Source organism: Stegodyphus dumicola, chromosome 2 (assembly GCF_044657685.1).
Source record: "Stegodyphus dumicola isolate Sdum_Otavi_A_Nest chromosome 2, ASM4465768v1".
Classification (NCBI taxonomy): domain Eukaryota; kingdom Metazoa; phylum Arthropoda; class Arachnida; order Araneae; family Eresidae; genus Stegodyphus; species Stegodyphus dumicola.
The window spans coordinates 116,666,102-116,684,103 of NC_140769.1; the positions used below are offsets into that span (position 1 = coordinate 116,666,102).

The following is an 18,002-nucleotide window of genomic DNA, read 5'->3' on the forward strand; positions in this document are numbered from 1 at the left end:
CGCTTAGCTTGCTGTCTTCTAAATCAGCATGTACCTGACTTTCAAGTACATGCTGAGTCAACTTTCTTTCCTTTTCAATTTTTTCAGCAATTTTCAATGTAGAATCCTCGTTCATCCACCTATAAATTAACTCTGCAGTCCTGGAGTATTCCTGAGGTAAACATCAAATTGCCTGAAATCCTTTAAATAGATTTGTTAAGTTGTCTCCAGTCTCAACCAGCTTGTTCGCAGTCATTTTTATCTTTGCAATGAATAACCCCGTTTCTTCTTCTGGTGCATGCTTAATACTGAAAAATTCAGCTAGTAGCTGGATTACTCTTATTCTTGCATTTGATTCAAATTGCTTCTGAAAAACTTTCTAGACTTCTTTATAATTCAAACATCCTTGCATCAATGTCCTGAATTCCATCTTAATTCCATAGCATAATGTAGTGAAGACTGTATTTTCACTCAGTGAGATATACACCTTGTTGCACTTTTATCTAATACAGTCAAAAGTCGTTAATCCGGACTCGTCAGGACTTCGGCGATTCCGGATTATCGATTTTTCCGGATTATAGATCATCAGTTTAAATCTCGTAAGATGGCATGCAGAAATTCTAAAATTAAAAATATGAAACCGTAATTTATGAAATAAAGAACAATTATGATCTAAAAAGTATCAAAATTTACCAAAAAAAAAAAAAAAAAAAAAAAAAAAAAAGCTTAATATTTATTTGTTTACTTTATTAAACATTTCTTTCAATGTAAGTTGTTTAAGTTGCTTCGTTTTATGTGATAATACTTTCTCTTTAATTCTATAAACAGACATAACTTTTTGTTCAGTTACAAAGTTCCGCTGTTCAAGTCCCGTAATTGATGGGCCGAGAATACCGACTAACTTGTCAATCGAAATTTTTTCGTTTTCACTAACCTCTCTGTCACCTTCTTCATGTCTTTATCCATTTTTTGCAGCAATTCCACTTTTTGTTTGACGGACGTCGAAACATACTTTCGTTTTGTAGATCCTTTGGGAGCTCCAGCATCGGAAATTCTATTTGACATAATCGAAAGTTCAAGTTTACTTTTATAAAATTGCTCTTACAGTCTGCAAAAAATAATAAGCTGCATCCAATTTGAAGATTAAGGAACAACGCAATCATCAACATTAACTGAAATAGATAATTAGGTAATTTTAGTTTATACCGTCCGTTATACATTAAACGCGCAAGCGAAAATGTATTCTGCACTTGCGCACACACATATGCGCAGTCATAAAGGTCTTACGCGGATGCGTAAACGCCTATGCGCATGTGTCAACGCGGCGCATGCGCAGAAAGTTTTTAGCTTTGAGGTCCGGATTATAGATCATTCCGGATTATGGGTATCCGAATTAACGACTTTTGACTGTAGTTTTTCTTTACTTCTATGAAGCTGCAGTAATTTCTATCCAGTAACAGCATCTTTATGTAAACTATTCATCAATCCATGTTGTTTCTGTTTCTGCAGCATAGAAAAGTCACAGGTGGACTGTTTTTGGATATTGCAAAGGCTACCATGTATTACTTACAAATTACACATCCTGGGTTTCCCAGGTTACATTCATTAACGGTATTAAATCGTTTCTAGCAGGTAGAGACTTAGTCATTCACCTACCAGGCACATATTCCACTCAGAGCTATATTATCTGGTGTCCCACGTGGGTCCTTCCTTGGTCCATGCTTTTTAACATATATGTGAATGACACCCCCATTACATCCAATACTACACTTGCAATGTATGCTGATGACACTGCGATCCTTACACAAAGTGCATTTAATAGTCCAGTAATACAATGAATGCAGGAATACATACACATACTAAAGACTTGGCTATGTTTATAGAAAATAGTGATCAACATTAACTAAACTCAAGCAACATTATTTACCCAAAAAAAAAAAAAAAAAATTCAAGAAAACCTACCATGTTATGGAGAATCCATTCCCTGCGTCAGTTAGGTTCCTTAGCTTGAGGTGGTCCTCAGTAAAACTCTCTCGTGGAACCCACACATTACATCTCTTCTCCAGAAATTTTGAGCACGTAAAGCTAGACTATTTCCCTTAATTGCTTGAAACAATGTTCTGTCTGTAGTCAACAAGTTACTCGTTTACAAAACTGTCTTGCATCCCAATATTATGCTTGCCCAGTCTGGGCATATTTTTGTCGTTCATATTGTAAGAAACTACAAGCAGCCTAAAGCTGTGTCTTAAGACAAATAACAAACAATTACTGTATGTAATTACGATTATAACAACCTAGCATCAAAAGGTCCATGGCTATCTTGAGTAATCAAACTGATTAATTTATACGTAATAATGTATTATATTTTTAATCATGTTTGTCTTTCTCCCACTTGTTTCTCCTCTGCTATATTGTGTATATATTGTATATATAATTTTATTTAACTCCTAACTCTAAATTCTAACACACCAAGGATTCACACTCACCTCTCAATGTTATTGTCTTGCTCCATGTTTCTCATGTTTTCAGCACATGTCACCAGCTCAATCAGCTGCTTCTGGCATTTTCTGCTACATTTGAATCTTTTGCTCTTACCACTTTCACTCTAATCCTTATTTTTAATAAATATTTAAAAAAAATATTAAGATCTTATAAGCTTGCCAGTTTAAACTTGTAACCCAATATTGTCAAGATTTGTTGAAACTTATTACGGAACTACTCTTATATACGTCTTCGTTTGATGACAAATTTCGCTTGGTGAAACTCCGTGGGGCCATATTACTATCTAAATTTTTTGTCTACATTTCGAACTTTAAGCCTAAAATGTCTCCAAAGACGCAATTTTCGCACATGCAAAAACCATGTTTTGAACACACAATTTAAGCTAAAAATGCTGGATGATGTTTGTTCTTTTGTAAACGATTCTCCTGCTAATTAAATGTAAACATTATTTATGTTCACAGTAGTCTTCGTCTCCTTTATGAAATGATACACTGCATCAGCCTGCTTTTAAAGAGCAGCATCTCTCCAGCTTTGCATTTACGATTTGCACACCGGGTGATTTCTTCTATTTTTCCATGTTATCAAAATTTCACACTGAAATTTAAAAATTCAATTCTAATTATTAAATATCTAATCTTTCTTTTAAAATAAACCATAGCATCTGTTAAATAAAGATGAAAAGTAAAAAAAAAAAAGAAAAAAGAAGCTAATGAGAAACTAAAAAAATAAATTTTTTGATAACGTTTTCGAGCAGTTGGTGAAGAATTAGCGTCTTTCTAACAAACAACAAGGAAAAGTTCGACCTGTGATGGGTCAAACTTAAATGCTTGCCAAGTGCTTCGTGTAGAATGACCCGGGAACTTCTCTCTCTTCCCAAACGCCAGCTAAGTCTTACCTCAACCCATTTGTGCAACACTTTGACAGCACCGAAAACAAAACAAACAGATACCAGCTCATGGCAAATGTTAACCACATAACAATGCCCCTGCAAATATCGCCCATCACATTCAACAGTTTTACGTGAAGTTTTAATCCACCTGTATGTATATATATATATATATATATATATCTTCCTTTTTGATGACGCACCATACTTATCTTTTATAACTGAACTGTTGTGGACTTCTAAAGTTGATTTTTGTTTATTACTAACCTCAATCTTGTAAATGCTTCCAATGTTTTATTGTATTGTTGTTATTTGTTTTGATGTATCACCTGTTAACAAAAATCAGATTTTTAAAGGCATTACAGCCAAAACTGTCAATGTTTGGACATGCAATCCATAGACAATATTTAAAAATGGAATGTCCACAATCAAGTTCCACTTCCCTTGAATTCTCACCAAGATAGAATCAACAGATGTCATGGATGGTTTGATTTCCCCCATGGAGGAATACAACCTCTAAAGTCTTAGCAACAGATAGAACCTCCCCCCCCCCTTCATGGGATATTTTGAAGTTCAATTTTTAGTGTAAATGCTATTCATACATTTTGTAGAAATAGCCATTAAAAATACCCCTAAAAATTAAATTCAACATCTGAAATGCCTTCTAGTTGGGCGGATTCAGATTTTCTCCAAAGATCGAGAGGGAAAGAGGACAATGCATACCAAGCCCTTAATCGGAAAATTTCAGAGGAGGAAAGTGCAAAATGTTTTGTTAATATGCAAAAAATATACGTTTACAACTGGTATGAATTCTACTGTGTTGGGTAAACCCAAGGTTAAAAGACCAATGTAGACAATTCTGTTTTTACTTGAGGGAATTAATTTTGCAATTTCAACTGTTAACGAGGAGGACAAGGTCCTCAGGGGATTTGAAGCAGCATTCCCCAGCGGAATACGAGGTGAAGCCTCAGAAGCCAATTTAATATTAAAAATCTAATAAAGATTCTCAGCGTTTTATGAAAATAACTGAATGTAAAACTCAGTTCTTTACCTGGGGCACCTTTGCCTACGTGCCTAATAGGTAAAGCTCAAGTGACTTTTTATATATCTTTTGCCTTTCTATACAAACACGTGCGCGAACAGACTAATGATACACTGCGTGCACGAACAGACAGATGCTTAATTGGGGAGTCTAGTCATTAAATAAATTGTATAAACATCAAGAATTTGGACTTAATATACCCCTGCAAATAACCTATATATGCAGACAATAAATCCCTGCAACTTCCTCTCCCACGAAACAGAAAATAAATCTTCTACACAACTTTGAATTTCCGTCCACGCAAATCTTACCCACCGCCCTCCAACTCCCACGAAGAAAATGAAAAATTGGCGCCTGTGTTCATTCTTACGTATGACAAAATGACAAATTTGCCCCCATAGAAAGGGCTAGTCCGTTCCCCACCCCCTTCTCATCCTCAGAGAAATTGTCAAGAAAAAAAGCTGTATTTCACTGTATACATTTTTAATAAAATCGATTAAATAAGGATAAATAGAAATTATACTAAGCAAAGTAAAAGACATAACACGTAGCTTTCTAGACACATGGAAAATGACCATTATATGGTACTAGGTCTGCAGAAGGATTATTTTAAGTAGCGCAGAACTTCTGCGTGTGTAGTCAGTGTATGTGCGTTATTTACTAGTTTAAACATGCTCCCACCGTAAATTCCCACAGCTTTTGGAACTTGATATGAGAGCATGTTGTTGCCCACTGAATATACATAAGATTAGTTATTTATCTTTGACATTTTAAAAATGTATTGCTTATTTGTATGATACTGTATGTAACGATTGATGGATGAGCTGAAGAAGAAAGGTGGAGGGCGCAAGTGCCCATAATCCCTGTGTAGCATTTAAGGTACATTTATTTTTCTTCCCTGGTAAGTGCAAATTCTTTTACATTAAAAGAATATCTCAGTGTCGGTCGGCTGGTCGGTGCCTGCCTGCAAAGAAGACCTCGTAAGTCTGCTTCCGCCAGCCCTGTACACAGCGTTCTGTTTAAACTTTAAAAACAAATCTGCGAATTGCATCATCTAGGCAGCGAAGGAGTCTATGAACTACTCACACCTTTAATAAATTAGCATAACAGCAATCAATCTCAAAGAATACCATGTACACAGCATTCTGTTTAAACTTTAAAAAAAAATCTGCAAATTGCACAATCTAGACAGCAAAAGAATCTACGAACTATGCACACCTTGCTTTAATAAATTAAGATAACAATAAATTTCATGCATACCATCTGCACAGCATTCTGTTTAAACTTTAAAAAACATCATGAATTGCACAATATAGGCATTATGCATTAATAAACAAAATAAACTAAAATAAATTTCGAACAATTCAAAAGAACAACAATAACAACAGAAATTCATACTAAAAACAATGAACATAACATTTTACAAAATAAGAACAAGAATAAAATAAAATGTGCTTACAATGAATGAATGTTTCTTCAAACAGCAGAAATACCAATTTCAAACATCACCAAAGCAATTTCACCACAAATTTGTTAAAAGCATCTTCTCCCATTTCAGAACAACAATGGAAAAATATTAAACCACCAAATAAGACAATCGCATTTCCGATTATAAGTAGGCAACGTAGCTTTAACATGCTGCCAGGCACACGACTAAAATTTTGCCAATGCGTCTTTCATTGCATCATAACGAACTAGCAACTGAAACCACTACAGTAAAATCCAAGTTTCCATATAAAAAGAGTTGCCATAGAAACCAACATCGCCCCCAAAACCATCGCAGAGCATGCAATCATATCAAAGCCAGTGTACAAGACGTATCACTGTGTTTAGTGACCTCAGGGCACATATAAGTGTAGTACTCTTATTACTTTATCTTGGGTATTGTTTATATAACCTAATTCAGTTATTGTGCAGTATTGATTCACAATTACTTAAGTATTCGATTGGGGGTAAGGTCTTTGACCTAGGGACCTCGGTGTTAAGTTTTTCTCAAGTGGTTATCATGGTTTAACAATTCAAACCTTTCTTGTAGCAGTGGCATTTTCAGTAACATATGAGCACAACATCTTGAACCAACTTAATATCCATAGTTAATAATGCTTCAAAGATGTACTAACATTTTAACTTAGCTATAATATCAGTGACCATAACAAAGAATGACCAGAAATATGAGAGCATGTTGTTGCCCACTGAATATGCATAAGATTAGTTATTTATCTTTGACATTTTAAAAATGTATTGCTTATTTGTGTGAGAAACGCTGTAAATGATATAGTCTGATCTTATATAATTTAAGCAAAATTTTACATTTCATAAAATTTTAAAATTGTTTTACAATTTAATATCATTATACGTAGTTTAAAAAAGAAATAATATTTTAAAATCTGTTTTTGAAAATCAAATGTTTTGTGACATTTCAAGAAAAGTTTTTTTTTTTTTTTTTTTTTTTTACAGAAATGGTTACCTATTTGTAATTTCTAAAATTTAGGAAGGTATTAAAATCATATAGCATGTGTTACACTATTTTTAATAACAATACTCTTAGTAATTATTCAAACAATGTAATATTTAAATATATAGGAATACACTAATTGTATATAATAATATAATTGTATTTTTTAAGCTGTGGTGAATTAATTAGCCATTGTTTAACCAGTTATGGCCATATGTTATACAGCATACTTTTTTTCATAATGTGACTACTGCAAATAGTTTGCAGTAATCACATTATGAACCACTTTCTGCAGAATATTTAAAAAAAGGTATAATCATTGCAGTTTCATTACATATGATTAGTATCCCCTATAACAGGGGTTGCGAACCTTTATGGATCAACGTGTCATTTTTTCTGAAGAAATGTTTAATGAGCCATAGACATGCTTGTTAAATAATTTTGACTTAATGATTATTGGGAAAATAATAAAGCTAAGTACTAGCAACTCAAAACTCTTAATTTGCTAACAAAACAAAAAAAAAAAAAAAAAAGCAGCAAATGTATGTGTAATTCAAGTAAGTTAACATTAGTGTTGTTGCAGATTAAATAACAAATAACTTATATTAGGGTTGTAAGATGTTACTTTTAGTAGAATGCATGCTGAACTGGAATCATGTGCCAAACAGTTTCTAAGCGAGTTTTTAATGTTATTCATCTCTGAAAATAATGATTCATAAGAATAAGTAGATGAAAATATGGTTAAAATAGTATAAGTCAGCTTCTTTAAACAGTTGAATGTATCTGGAATCGAATTCCAAGTTGCCAAAATTTCGTTAACTGCCACTTTTCCTTGCATTGCTTGTTAATCTTTCTGTTTCAATCAATTCCAATTTTTTCTTTGGTTCAATAAATTTTTGAATCCATATTGAACTAGACTGGAAATCAATCAGCTGCATTTCAAATTCCTCAATTTCCAACCAATTGAATTGGGACAAATTCAGTTTATCAAATGAACTCACACCAAGGTACATAATAAACTTGAGCATTACCGATAATTCTTTGAACTGAGAAAACATCGCTGAAAACTCCTTGATTGAAAAATGAGTTATAGAAATGAATTCTTCAGTAACTTTTTCTTCGTCTAGTTTCTCATGTACATATAAATCTTTGATATATTTTTTTTCAAGTTTGGGAAATATTTGTAGTTTCTTGTAATAATATTGTTTCTGAAAACATGCAATTTAGCATCAAAAACTTGAATGAGATCCAACATGACGATAATTGTTTTACTTGTGCCTTAAAGCTTTTGTTCAATTCATTGAAATGTTGGCATATGTCTGTAAAATACACCAATTTTGAAAGCCATATAACATCAAACATCTGTGGGTATTGATTAATTTTTCCCTCATTTTGCAGAAATTCAAGAATCAAATGTCCTACATATGTTTGAAATAAACTAATGGAGCAATTTCTTTTTTCCTCTCACCATACTTGGAGCGCCATCAGTTGTTACTGAAACAATTGTTTTCAAATCAGCTTTTTTTCAGGAAGCAGATTTTTAACAGCTGTACAAATATCTAAAAGCTTTTTTGATTTTATTTATGTATTATTATTATTATTATTTTAAAATTCTAGAGAGCTGAACTTCTTGAAAAATTAAGTAAAGTGCAAGCCGTGCCAGAAGATTTAGAACATCTGACATCTACAGCAGATATGCAGACACTTGGAGTGAAAAGGTAAAGAATTTTTACAACATTTTTTTATATAATGTGAATTTTGATATAAATCTGTGTCATTGTTATTAGTTGTACTAAAAGTGTAAAATGTTAATGTACTTTTCTTCTTTAAGAAATAACTATATGAAGAATTCTTACATTATAAATTAAATTTGGTTAAAACATTTTTTACTGCTACTTTTCTCCTTACATTTAACTTTACTTATACATCTGTTTAATTGATGTATTGTGTTTTTCTCCGTTTCCTTTATTTTGAGATTATAGGACAGTCATCTTTTCATTAATTTGTTGTTGGTAAGATTACTTTTAAATTTAGAATTAAAGGATACTGGGAGTGGTTTTCTTTACAAAGAGCTATTGTAATTGTCATGATTAATAACTTATAATGCTAATTGTTTTTCTAACATGCTTTCTTAATTTTTCATTTCAGGTTTTCTGAAGGAATAATATTAAAGCCCTCTACAAGCAATCTTAAAAAAATAAGCAATATTAAAGGTAGCAGAAAAAACTGTGAAAATCCACCCAAAAAACTTAAACTAGACCTAAATTTTGTAGATTTTAATGTTGAAAGTTCTGATTCAGGTTCTGAATCAGATAGTACTGATGATGGAAATTCACCTGATAAATTAGAGGAGAAAATGCAGGCTGTAGATTCAGATGAATGTGTTAATAACATTCTGTCTGAAAATGAAGAAATTTCTGTTAAAAGTAACTTTACATCTGATGACAGCAATAAGATAGAAAATATGATTGATGAAAGTAAAGAGAAAAATAGTAAAGAAAGAGAAAAGGAATGTGCGATTGATGAAAATAAAAATGTCAGTGTAAAAGTGAATGATTGTGATACGCAAGAAAGTCGGGAACCTGCTGTTTATGTAACTCTTAACCGACTGCCTGAAATACAGGTATGTGGATTTAATTTTTCTTTATTCAAACTCAAAATAAACATACCAGTTTGAAACTTAAAATTAACCAAAATTCTTTTTTCATTGATATTGGTTTTATAGAAAAATCATAAAACTATGCAGTTCAATTCTGACTATCACATTATTCAAATCTCTCATTTATTCAAAGTGAAAAATTATTTTGAATATTTTATTGTTTGAAGAAGAGGGACTTCATTCAGTCTTTGTTAGAATGCCAAAAGTTTTCCATGAAACAGACGTTAATCTAAGATTAAATTTTGCATAATTTTACTAACTTTAAAAAATCTGGAATTCCATGTATAATTCTTATTTAATTTTGCATAAAATACTTTTGAGTGGTTTTTTTTTTTTTTTTTTTTTTTTTTTTTTGTTTTTGTTTAAAGCCAACAAGCATAGTAAAAATAGAATTGCAGAATTTGTTAGCTGTTTAAAGAATATATATGTAATGAACCTGTGGTTTGAAGGTGGCAGAGTGGAAAGCATGATGACGCAATTTAGCACAACATATCTTGAAAAAACACAATCTTTATTTTTTCCATGCATATCAAATCATCCTTTTTCAGATAAGATACTTCTTAATAATATTTGAATAGAATAACTCCCATTTTGAAGTACGACGTCATTTTAAGCAAGTAAGCGGCAGCACCAGGGATGAAATGCGTCTTACCAGCAGGAGAGTTAACATGGAAAAGGGCAAGGTTATAGTACTTTCATAGCAAGAAGGCTGAAGTTTCAGTTCACAGTTTTGGTTTAGATGTAATTTGATTGGACGAGAGGCATCTGCATTAAAACGTTACATAAGATAGAAAAGTCTGGAACCTGTGAGAAGAGATGAATTTAGGGGCAGATTACCAAATTTAGAATGTTAATTTTGAGGTCGTCAATTATTTTTTTGAAACAGCTATCATATTTTGTTATATCTTATATATCCCCCCTCTTAAAAAGAAAAGTTGGGTGAGCAGGGTGGAAGAACAAGCATTAGAGCAGCAAAATGTGAAAGATATTAATTTTGAAAATACAAACATATTAATTTTTAAACAAAAAATTATTGTCATAAAATTTTGACCAATATTTTGAATCAATTTTGACATTTCATTGAAAGTCATAAAATTTTGAATTCAATAATAATTTTACACACTGTACTCTTTTAAAACAATTGCACATTTTAGTGTTCTGTAAGAATGTCCAATGAAATTTTGTAAAGTTCTTGATAGTTCCACATGGTATAAGTTCAAATTTTTTCACAAACTAAATGTTCAAATAAAATTCTTTCAAATTTTTGTTGATGAAAATATTTCTATTATATTACAAATTAAGATGCCAATTTTCATATTATTTAATTATGTTTTTCAAGGAAGGCATTTTAAAATATAAAAATTTGCAAAACACTATTCATAAACACAATTTCAAATTTTTCACTATTATTAAGACATTTAAAATTTACTTATTCTTCACAAAACTTGAAGACTCCATAACTTTATCTAAATACTAGCATTTCCATCATATTGGTTTATCAGTTGAGCAAACTGGTGTTTAATATTCTTCACCAGTGGCCAAAAGATTTGCCAAATTAGCAGTTACTGTAGTAGAAAAAGCCTCCATTCCTTCTGTAGAGGCAAATGGCCTTTTTCGAACTGCTGTCATTCCATATGAATATTAAAAACACACTCCATTTTATGAAAAAATAAAAATACTTAGATAAAAAAAAAATGTATTTTTTCATAAGGTGAGAGCCTTCAACGTTTATCATAAAAACATTAAAGAAATTCCTAGAATTTAAAATTTTCAAGCAATAATTTCATTCTTAAAATACAGTAAAAATTTTAAAAAAATTTTGAAACAATAGTACAAAAATATTATTCGCATTAGAAACCTTCCCTAAATAAAAGATTTCTAATTTTTATCAAATTCAATCATTTCTTTTTCCCAATTCAGGAGTACGAAACTACATTTTAAATAAATCATAATATTTTTGAATTATTAACATTGATCTTAAAATGATTAAAGCAAAATATTACCATTAATAAATCATAAAACAATAACTTTAAAATGCAACTTTTTTTTTTATCCGAAACGAAATAAACTCAATTTGGAACTTAATATCACTTCATGATCACATTTCATGAGTTTTAATAATATTGCATTTTTTGAATATGAAGAATTAGCCAAATAAAGCACTGAACATGTAAGAGAGCACAAAATATTTGGCATTTCATATTTCACCGATGAGGTTGATGACCTTCAAAGCACTTTGGATGTTTAATTTTCTTTCTACGCGATGATCGATGATCGGAGATGCATAAACATTGTGAATATTCGAAGCGAGCAAAAACGATTAACCATATTTCACTACGTTGGCGACACTGACCTTGATTCTGAAATATTTTTCACTCATAGACACTTGATGATTTCAAAGCACTTTTAAAATATACTATTAAAGCACACACCGGAAATGAATTTGATGATTCACTGGTAGTTTTAGGCAGCAGAGTTCGAAATCCATTCGGAAAAACTTGCACCAGATTAATCCTGTCCTGACATTTTATAAATATCTAATGATTTCAAATGCATAGATGAAAGCAGTGGAACTCTCAACAGCTTACGATACTATGTAGATGACTGAGAAGACCGTAATGACTTGATTGGGGAATTCAGATGAATGGTTATTTTTTTTATTTTATCCATTCGTTAAACGATATGAGATTATTTGAAATAAACTGCACTGAAGGTCATATTGGTGTATCATTTATGCTAAATTTGTTATCTCCACAATATTATTGGCCAGGAATTGTTCAAGATGTTAGAAATTATTGTAAACATTGTGAAGTATGTCAGTTTAATAAGAAAAGTAAACAAAAGAAATTTGGTTTAATGCAAAATTTACCATCAGTTAGTGAACCTTTTGAAATATTATTGATACTGTAGGTGGTTTAAATTATTATAATTCTACTAAAAAGTATATTCACATAATTATTGATCATGCAACTAGATATATCTGGACTTTTGCTTCTAAAAGTGTAACTACAGATACTTATATAAATTGCTTGAAACAAATTTTCCAAATTCAGGTCTCTAAAAAGATTTTAAGCGATAGGAACGCTGCTTTTACATCTTCAAAATTTAAGCACTTTTTAAGGAATCATAATGTAAAACAATTGCTAACTACTGCAAATAGACCCCAAACTAATGGTAAAATTGAACGTGTTAATCAAACTATTATAACTAGATTAAAATGTAAACTAAATTCTTATCAAGGTAATATAGCATGGACAAAATTATTATCCCAAGTAACTGAAGAGTATAATAATACCCCTCATTCTGTAACAAAATTCCCTCCATCATATTTAATTTATGGAAAATTGCCTTATGATTCCTTAATTCAAAATCAAGAATTGTATCCGTCAATAGAAGAAGCTAGAAAAATAGCTCAAAAGAGATCTGATGATTATAATAATGTAAATAAAGAAAGATATGATACTCATTTTAAACCTAGTAATCTTAAAATTGGTGATTTAGTAATGTATGAAGAATTTCAATACCCTAATACACGTAAATTATCTCCTCCATTCTCAGCACCTTATAAAATTTTAAAAGAATATTCTGAAGTTACTTATGAAATAGATAAACCTAATCCTTTAACTAAAAAGAAATCAGAAATTGTTCATTCAACTAGATTAAGACCTTTTAATCCAGCAAGTGAGTTTAAGCTAACTGTCAGAAATAGTAGAATTCCTATCTCTGTTCAAAATTAAAATTATTTTTTTCAAAATTCTCTATTAAAAATCTTCCTGATTATGACTTTTAATACCTGATTTAGACTTAAACCCTAATTATGACAAATTATTCTCCCGATCTTGACCTTTTATATTTTTCACATAATTTGAATTATTTTGTAGCAAAAATTTTCTTCTTATTGTAGGATAATATTTGTTTCTAATTTACAGAATTATAAAAAAGACTTTAACTTGATTATACAAGTTATCTGTCTTATAATTTTGATTTTATATGATCTTTTATTTTTCTACAACCACTTTGAGGTAATGTACAATGCCAAAAACCAGTTACCTTGTATTAGGCAACGGAGGTTTTTCGATATTTGTACCTAGCACCCCCCAACCATCAGCAAGTAATCACGCTGATCTGTTGGCGAGGACATGCCAAAGTTTTAAAGTGAAAGTGTTCATGTTCTAGTGTATAATTGTATTATTTATATTGAATTGTTTTTTGAATAATTATAATATTTTGTATTGAAGTGTAAAATATGTCAATGTTTAATTGCCTACGATGAGAGGAAAAAATGCACATATTATTCATAAATTGTATAATCTATTTCTTTTCTAAGTTTTATCTGAAGGAAGAAAAATTTAAAATATTTTCTAATCTAAGCTTACTATTATGAAAACATATTCAGCGAAAAAAAATACATCATATTTGTGAACTATCAACATGCATCATATTTGTGGACTATCTGGCATCTAGAGATTTTACCAGATATTTTGATTCTATTCGAACTCTTTTTATGAAAAGGACTTTCAAAACAACAGAATGGACATTTTAAACAAATTTGTGGACTTTTGTAATTATAACTTATTTATTTATCAGTATTCCATATTTATTATGTTATAGTCTTAAAATTAGTCATATATTATATATTTATTTATAACTCATTGTTTTAATGTTCAAAATTTCATATGCTATAAAGTCAAAATTTTATATGAGAAAGTCATGAACTATGATAGGCCATAGTTAAAGCTTGTACGCTATGTCCTGGATGTTTTAATGTCTTTCCTCATATAAAATTTTGACCGATATTTTGAATCAATTTTGACATTTCATTGAAAGTCATAAAATTTTGAATTCAATAATAATTTTAGACACTGTACTCTTTTAAAACAATTGCACATTTTAGTGTTCTGTAAGAATGTCCAATGAAATTTTGTAAAGTTCTTGATAGTTCCACATGGTAAAAGTTCAAATTTTTTCACAAACTAAATGTTCAAATAAAATTCTTTCAAATTTTTGTTGATGAAAATATTTCTATTATATTGCAAATTAAGATGCCAATTTTCATATTATTTAATTATGTTTTTCAAGGAAGGCATTTTAAAATATAAAAATTTTGCAAAACACCATTCATAAACACAATTTCAAATTTTTCACTATTATTAAGACATTTAAAATTTACTTATTCTTCAAAAAACTTGAAGACTCCATAACTTTATCTAAATACTAGTATTTCCATCATATTGATTTATCAGTTGAGCAAACTGGTGTTTAATATTCTTCACCAGTGGCCAAAAGATTTGCCAAATTAGCAGTTACTGTAGTAGAAAAGGCCTCCGTTCCTTCTGTAGAGGTAACTGGCCTTTTTCGAACTGCTGTCATTCCATATGAATATTAAAAACACACTCCATTTTATGAAAAAATAAAAATACTTAGATAAAAAAAATGTATTTTTTCATAAGGTGAGAGCCTTCAACGTTTATCATAAAAACATTAAAGAAATTCCTAGAATTTAAAATTTTCAAACAATAATTTCATTCTTAAAATACAGTAAAAATTCAAAAAAAAAAATTTGAAACAATAGTACAAAAATATTATTCGCATTAGAAACCTTTCCTAAGTAAAACATTCCTAATTTTTACCAAATTCAATAATTTCTTTTTCTCAATCAGAAGTACAAAAAACTACATTTTAAATAAATCATAATATTTTTGAATTATTAACATTGATCTTAAAATGATTAAAGCAAAATATTACCATTAATAAATCATAAAACAATAACTTTAAAATGCAACTTTTTTTTTTTTTTTTTTTTTTTTTTTTTTAATCCGAAACGAAATAAACTCAATTTGGAACTTAATATCACTTCATGATCACATTTCATGAGTTTTAATAATATTGCATTTTTTGAATATGAAGAATTAGCCAAATAAAGCATTGAACATGTAAGAGTGCACAAAATATTATTTTGCATTTCATATTTCACTGATGAGTTTATGACCTTCAAAGCACTTTGGATGTTTAATTTTCTTTCTACGCGATGATCGATGATCGGAGATGCATAAACATTGTGAATATTCGAAGCGAGCAAAAACGATTAACCATATTTCACTACGTTGGCGACACTGACCTTGATTCCGAAATATTTTTCACTCATAGACACTCGATGATTTCAAAGCACTTTTAAAATATGCCGTTAAAGCACACACCGGAAATGAATTTGATGATTCACTGGTAGTTTGAAGCAGCAGAGTTTGAAATCCATTGGGGTTTCCCCGCGTAGGTTCGAATCCTACCGGCTAATTAATAACTGTAATGTTTTCAGTTATTCCAACACATGGTGGGCAAATGGTGAGGCTATTTCATTACACGTTCTGGCAGATGGTTGACGAAGCTAGGATGATTGAAGCACGGAGAAAAATGACGACTCAGGAATTTTCACTTTTAACAGCAAGCATATCTTTATTTTAATTTAGAACAGATGACTTTTTCCAGATGGAGTTAATCAAATAACTTATTCAGTAATTGAACTATTAGATACGATTGACTTTAAACTTTAATACGTCATAACGTTCTAACAAAGAAATAGGAGCATTTCGGAAGTGTTAGCAGGATGAAGGCGAGAAGGCATCTGTCTAGGAGAACTTATGACGCAGCATTTATATGAAAGGTTATGTAACAAAGTAGCTTCTAGAAAAATGTAGAAAAACTTATGACGCAGCATTTATATGAGGAGGTTATGTAATAGGTGCGAATGTTCTAGAAGGTAATGGTCTAAGGGGAGATGCTGAATTGCAGAAAATTAATTAAAGGTTGCTGGTTCGCAAAGAGCAAAGCCATCGTATTTTTTTTATATTTTACATCACAGTCAAAAGTCGTTAATTCAAATACCCATAATCCGGACCTCAAAGCTAAAAACGTTCTGCGCATGCGCCGCGTTGACACATGCGCATAGGCGTTTACTCATGCACGTAAGACCTTTACGACTGCGCATATGTGTGTGTGCAAGTGCAGAATACATTTTCGCTTGCGCGTTTAATGTATAACGGACGGTATAAACACTAAAATTATCTAATTATCTATTTCAGTTAATGTTGATGATTGCGTTGTTCCTTAATCTTCGAATTGGATGCAGCTTATTATTTTTTGCAGACTGTAAGAGAAATTTTATAAAAGTAAACTTGAACTTTCGATTATGTCAAATAGAATTTCCGATGCTGGAGCTCCCAAAGGATCTACAAAATGAAAGTATGTTTCGACGTCCGTCAAACAAAAAGTGGAATTGCTGCAAAAAATGGATAAAGACATGAAGAAGGTGACAGAGAGGTTAGTGAAAACGAAAAAATTTCGATTGACAAGTTAGTCGGTATTCTCGACCCATCAATTACGGGACTTGAACAGCGAAACTTTGTAACTGAACAAAAAATTATGTCTGTTTATAGAATTAAAGAGAAAGTATTATCACATAAAACGAAGCAACTTAAACAACTTACATTGAAAGAAATGTTTAATAAAGTAAACAAATAAATATTAAGCTTTTTTTTTTTTTTTTTTTTTTTTTTTTTTTTGTAAATTTTGAAACTTTTTAGATCATAATTGTTCTTTATTTCATAAATTACGGTTTCATATTTAATTTTAGATTAATTAATTAAATTTTTAATTTTAGAATTTCTGCATGCCATCTTACGAGATTTAAACTGATGATCTATAATCCGGAAAAATCGATAATCCGGAATCGCCGAAGTCCCGACGAGTCCGGATTAACGACTTTGACTGTACTTCTCATGTGCAATCATTTTTCATATCAGTAAGTGGAAGCACTTCCGCAGAGAACCCGGTAAATATAAACATCGCCAACTTTGGCGATAATAGTTCAAATCTGGTAACCCAGCGGATTTATCCTATTCGCTTGTTCGAAGTTTGCAATCATTCCTCTTGCGTTCACTTTGTTGAATTATCACTATCATTCGCATTTGCTGATTTATATTATTATTCTCTAATTTATTATTATTTTTTCTGAATTTTTTAACAACGAATAGATAGAAATATTTTCGTAGATAGATGCCGGTTCTCGGTTGGGGATGAATGGAAGAAAATACGGCGGGAAGGCTGAATGCAAATTTGTAACATGGCTGTTCAGGTTGTGTTCTTAATTATGAACAATTCTTAAGAACCGTGAGATTTCCAACCTCTAAAATAATTTGTTTCCGTAGGCCGCAAAAATGTGCATGTGCATTTTAAATAATTAAGTAATGTTTTTATTTTTATTATTAGTTATTGTCATCTAAAATTATGAGAATAAATCAATTTTTATGGCATAAAATTTTAACAAGTTAATATATTGTTAATGCTTTTCTAACAATAACCTTTCAGAGGATGCCGGGTGTGACATAAATAGATGATTAAATTGAAATAAAAAATATTATTGATTATCTAAGATGACAGAATAGTTTGATGCATCACCATGATCATCAAAATTAGCAAACCACTG

At 30.7% G+C, this 18,002-nt stretch overlaps 1 protein-coding gene across 1 annotated transcript in view; it reads left to right on the top strand.

Moving 5' to 3' along the window:
- kz (putative ATP-dependent RNA helicase kurz) overlaps nucleotides 1-18,002 on the top strand; it is a 186,950-nt gene that overhangs the window by 25,592 nt on the left and 143,356 nt on the right. The window contains 2 exon segments of the mRNA XM_085811070.1: nucleotides 8,482-8,582; nucleotides 9,013-9,487. Of these exon segments, the coding sequence (XP_085667196.1) occupies nucleotides 8,482-8,582; nucleotides 9,013-9,487 (576 nt within the window).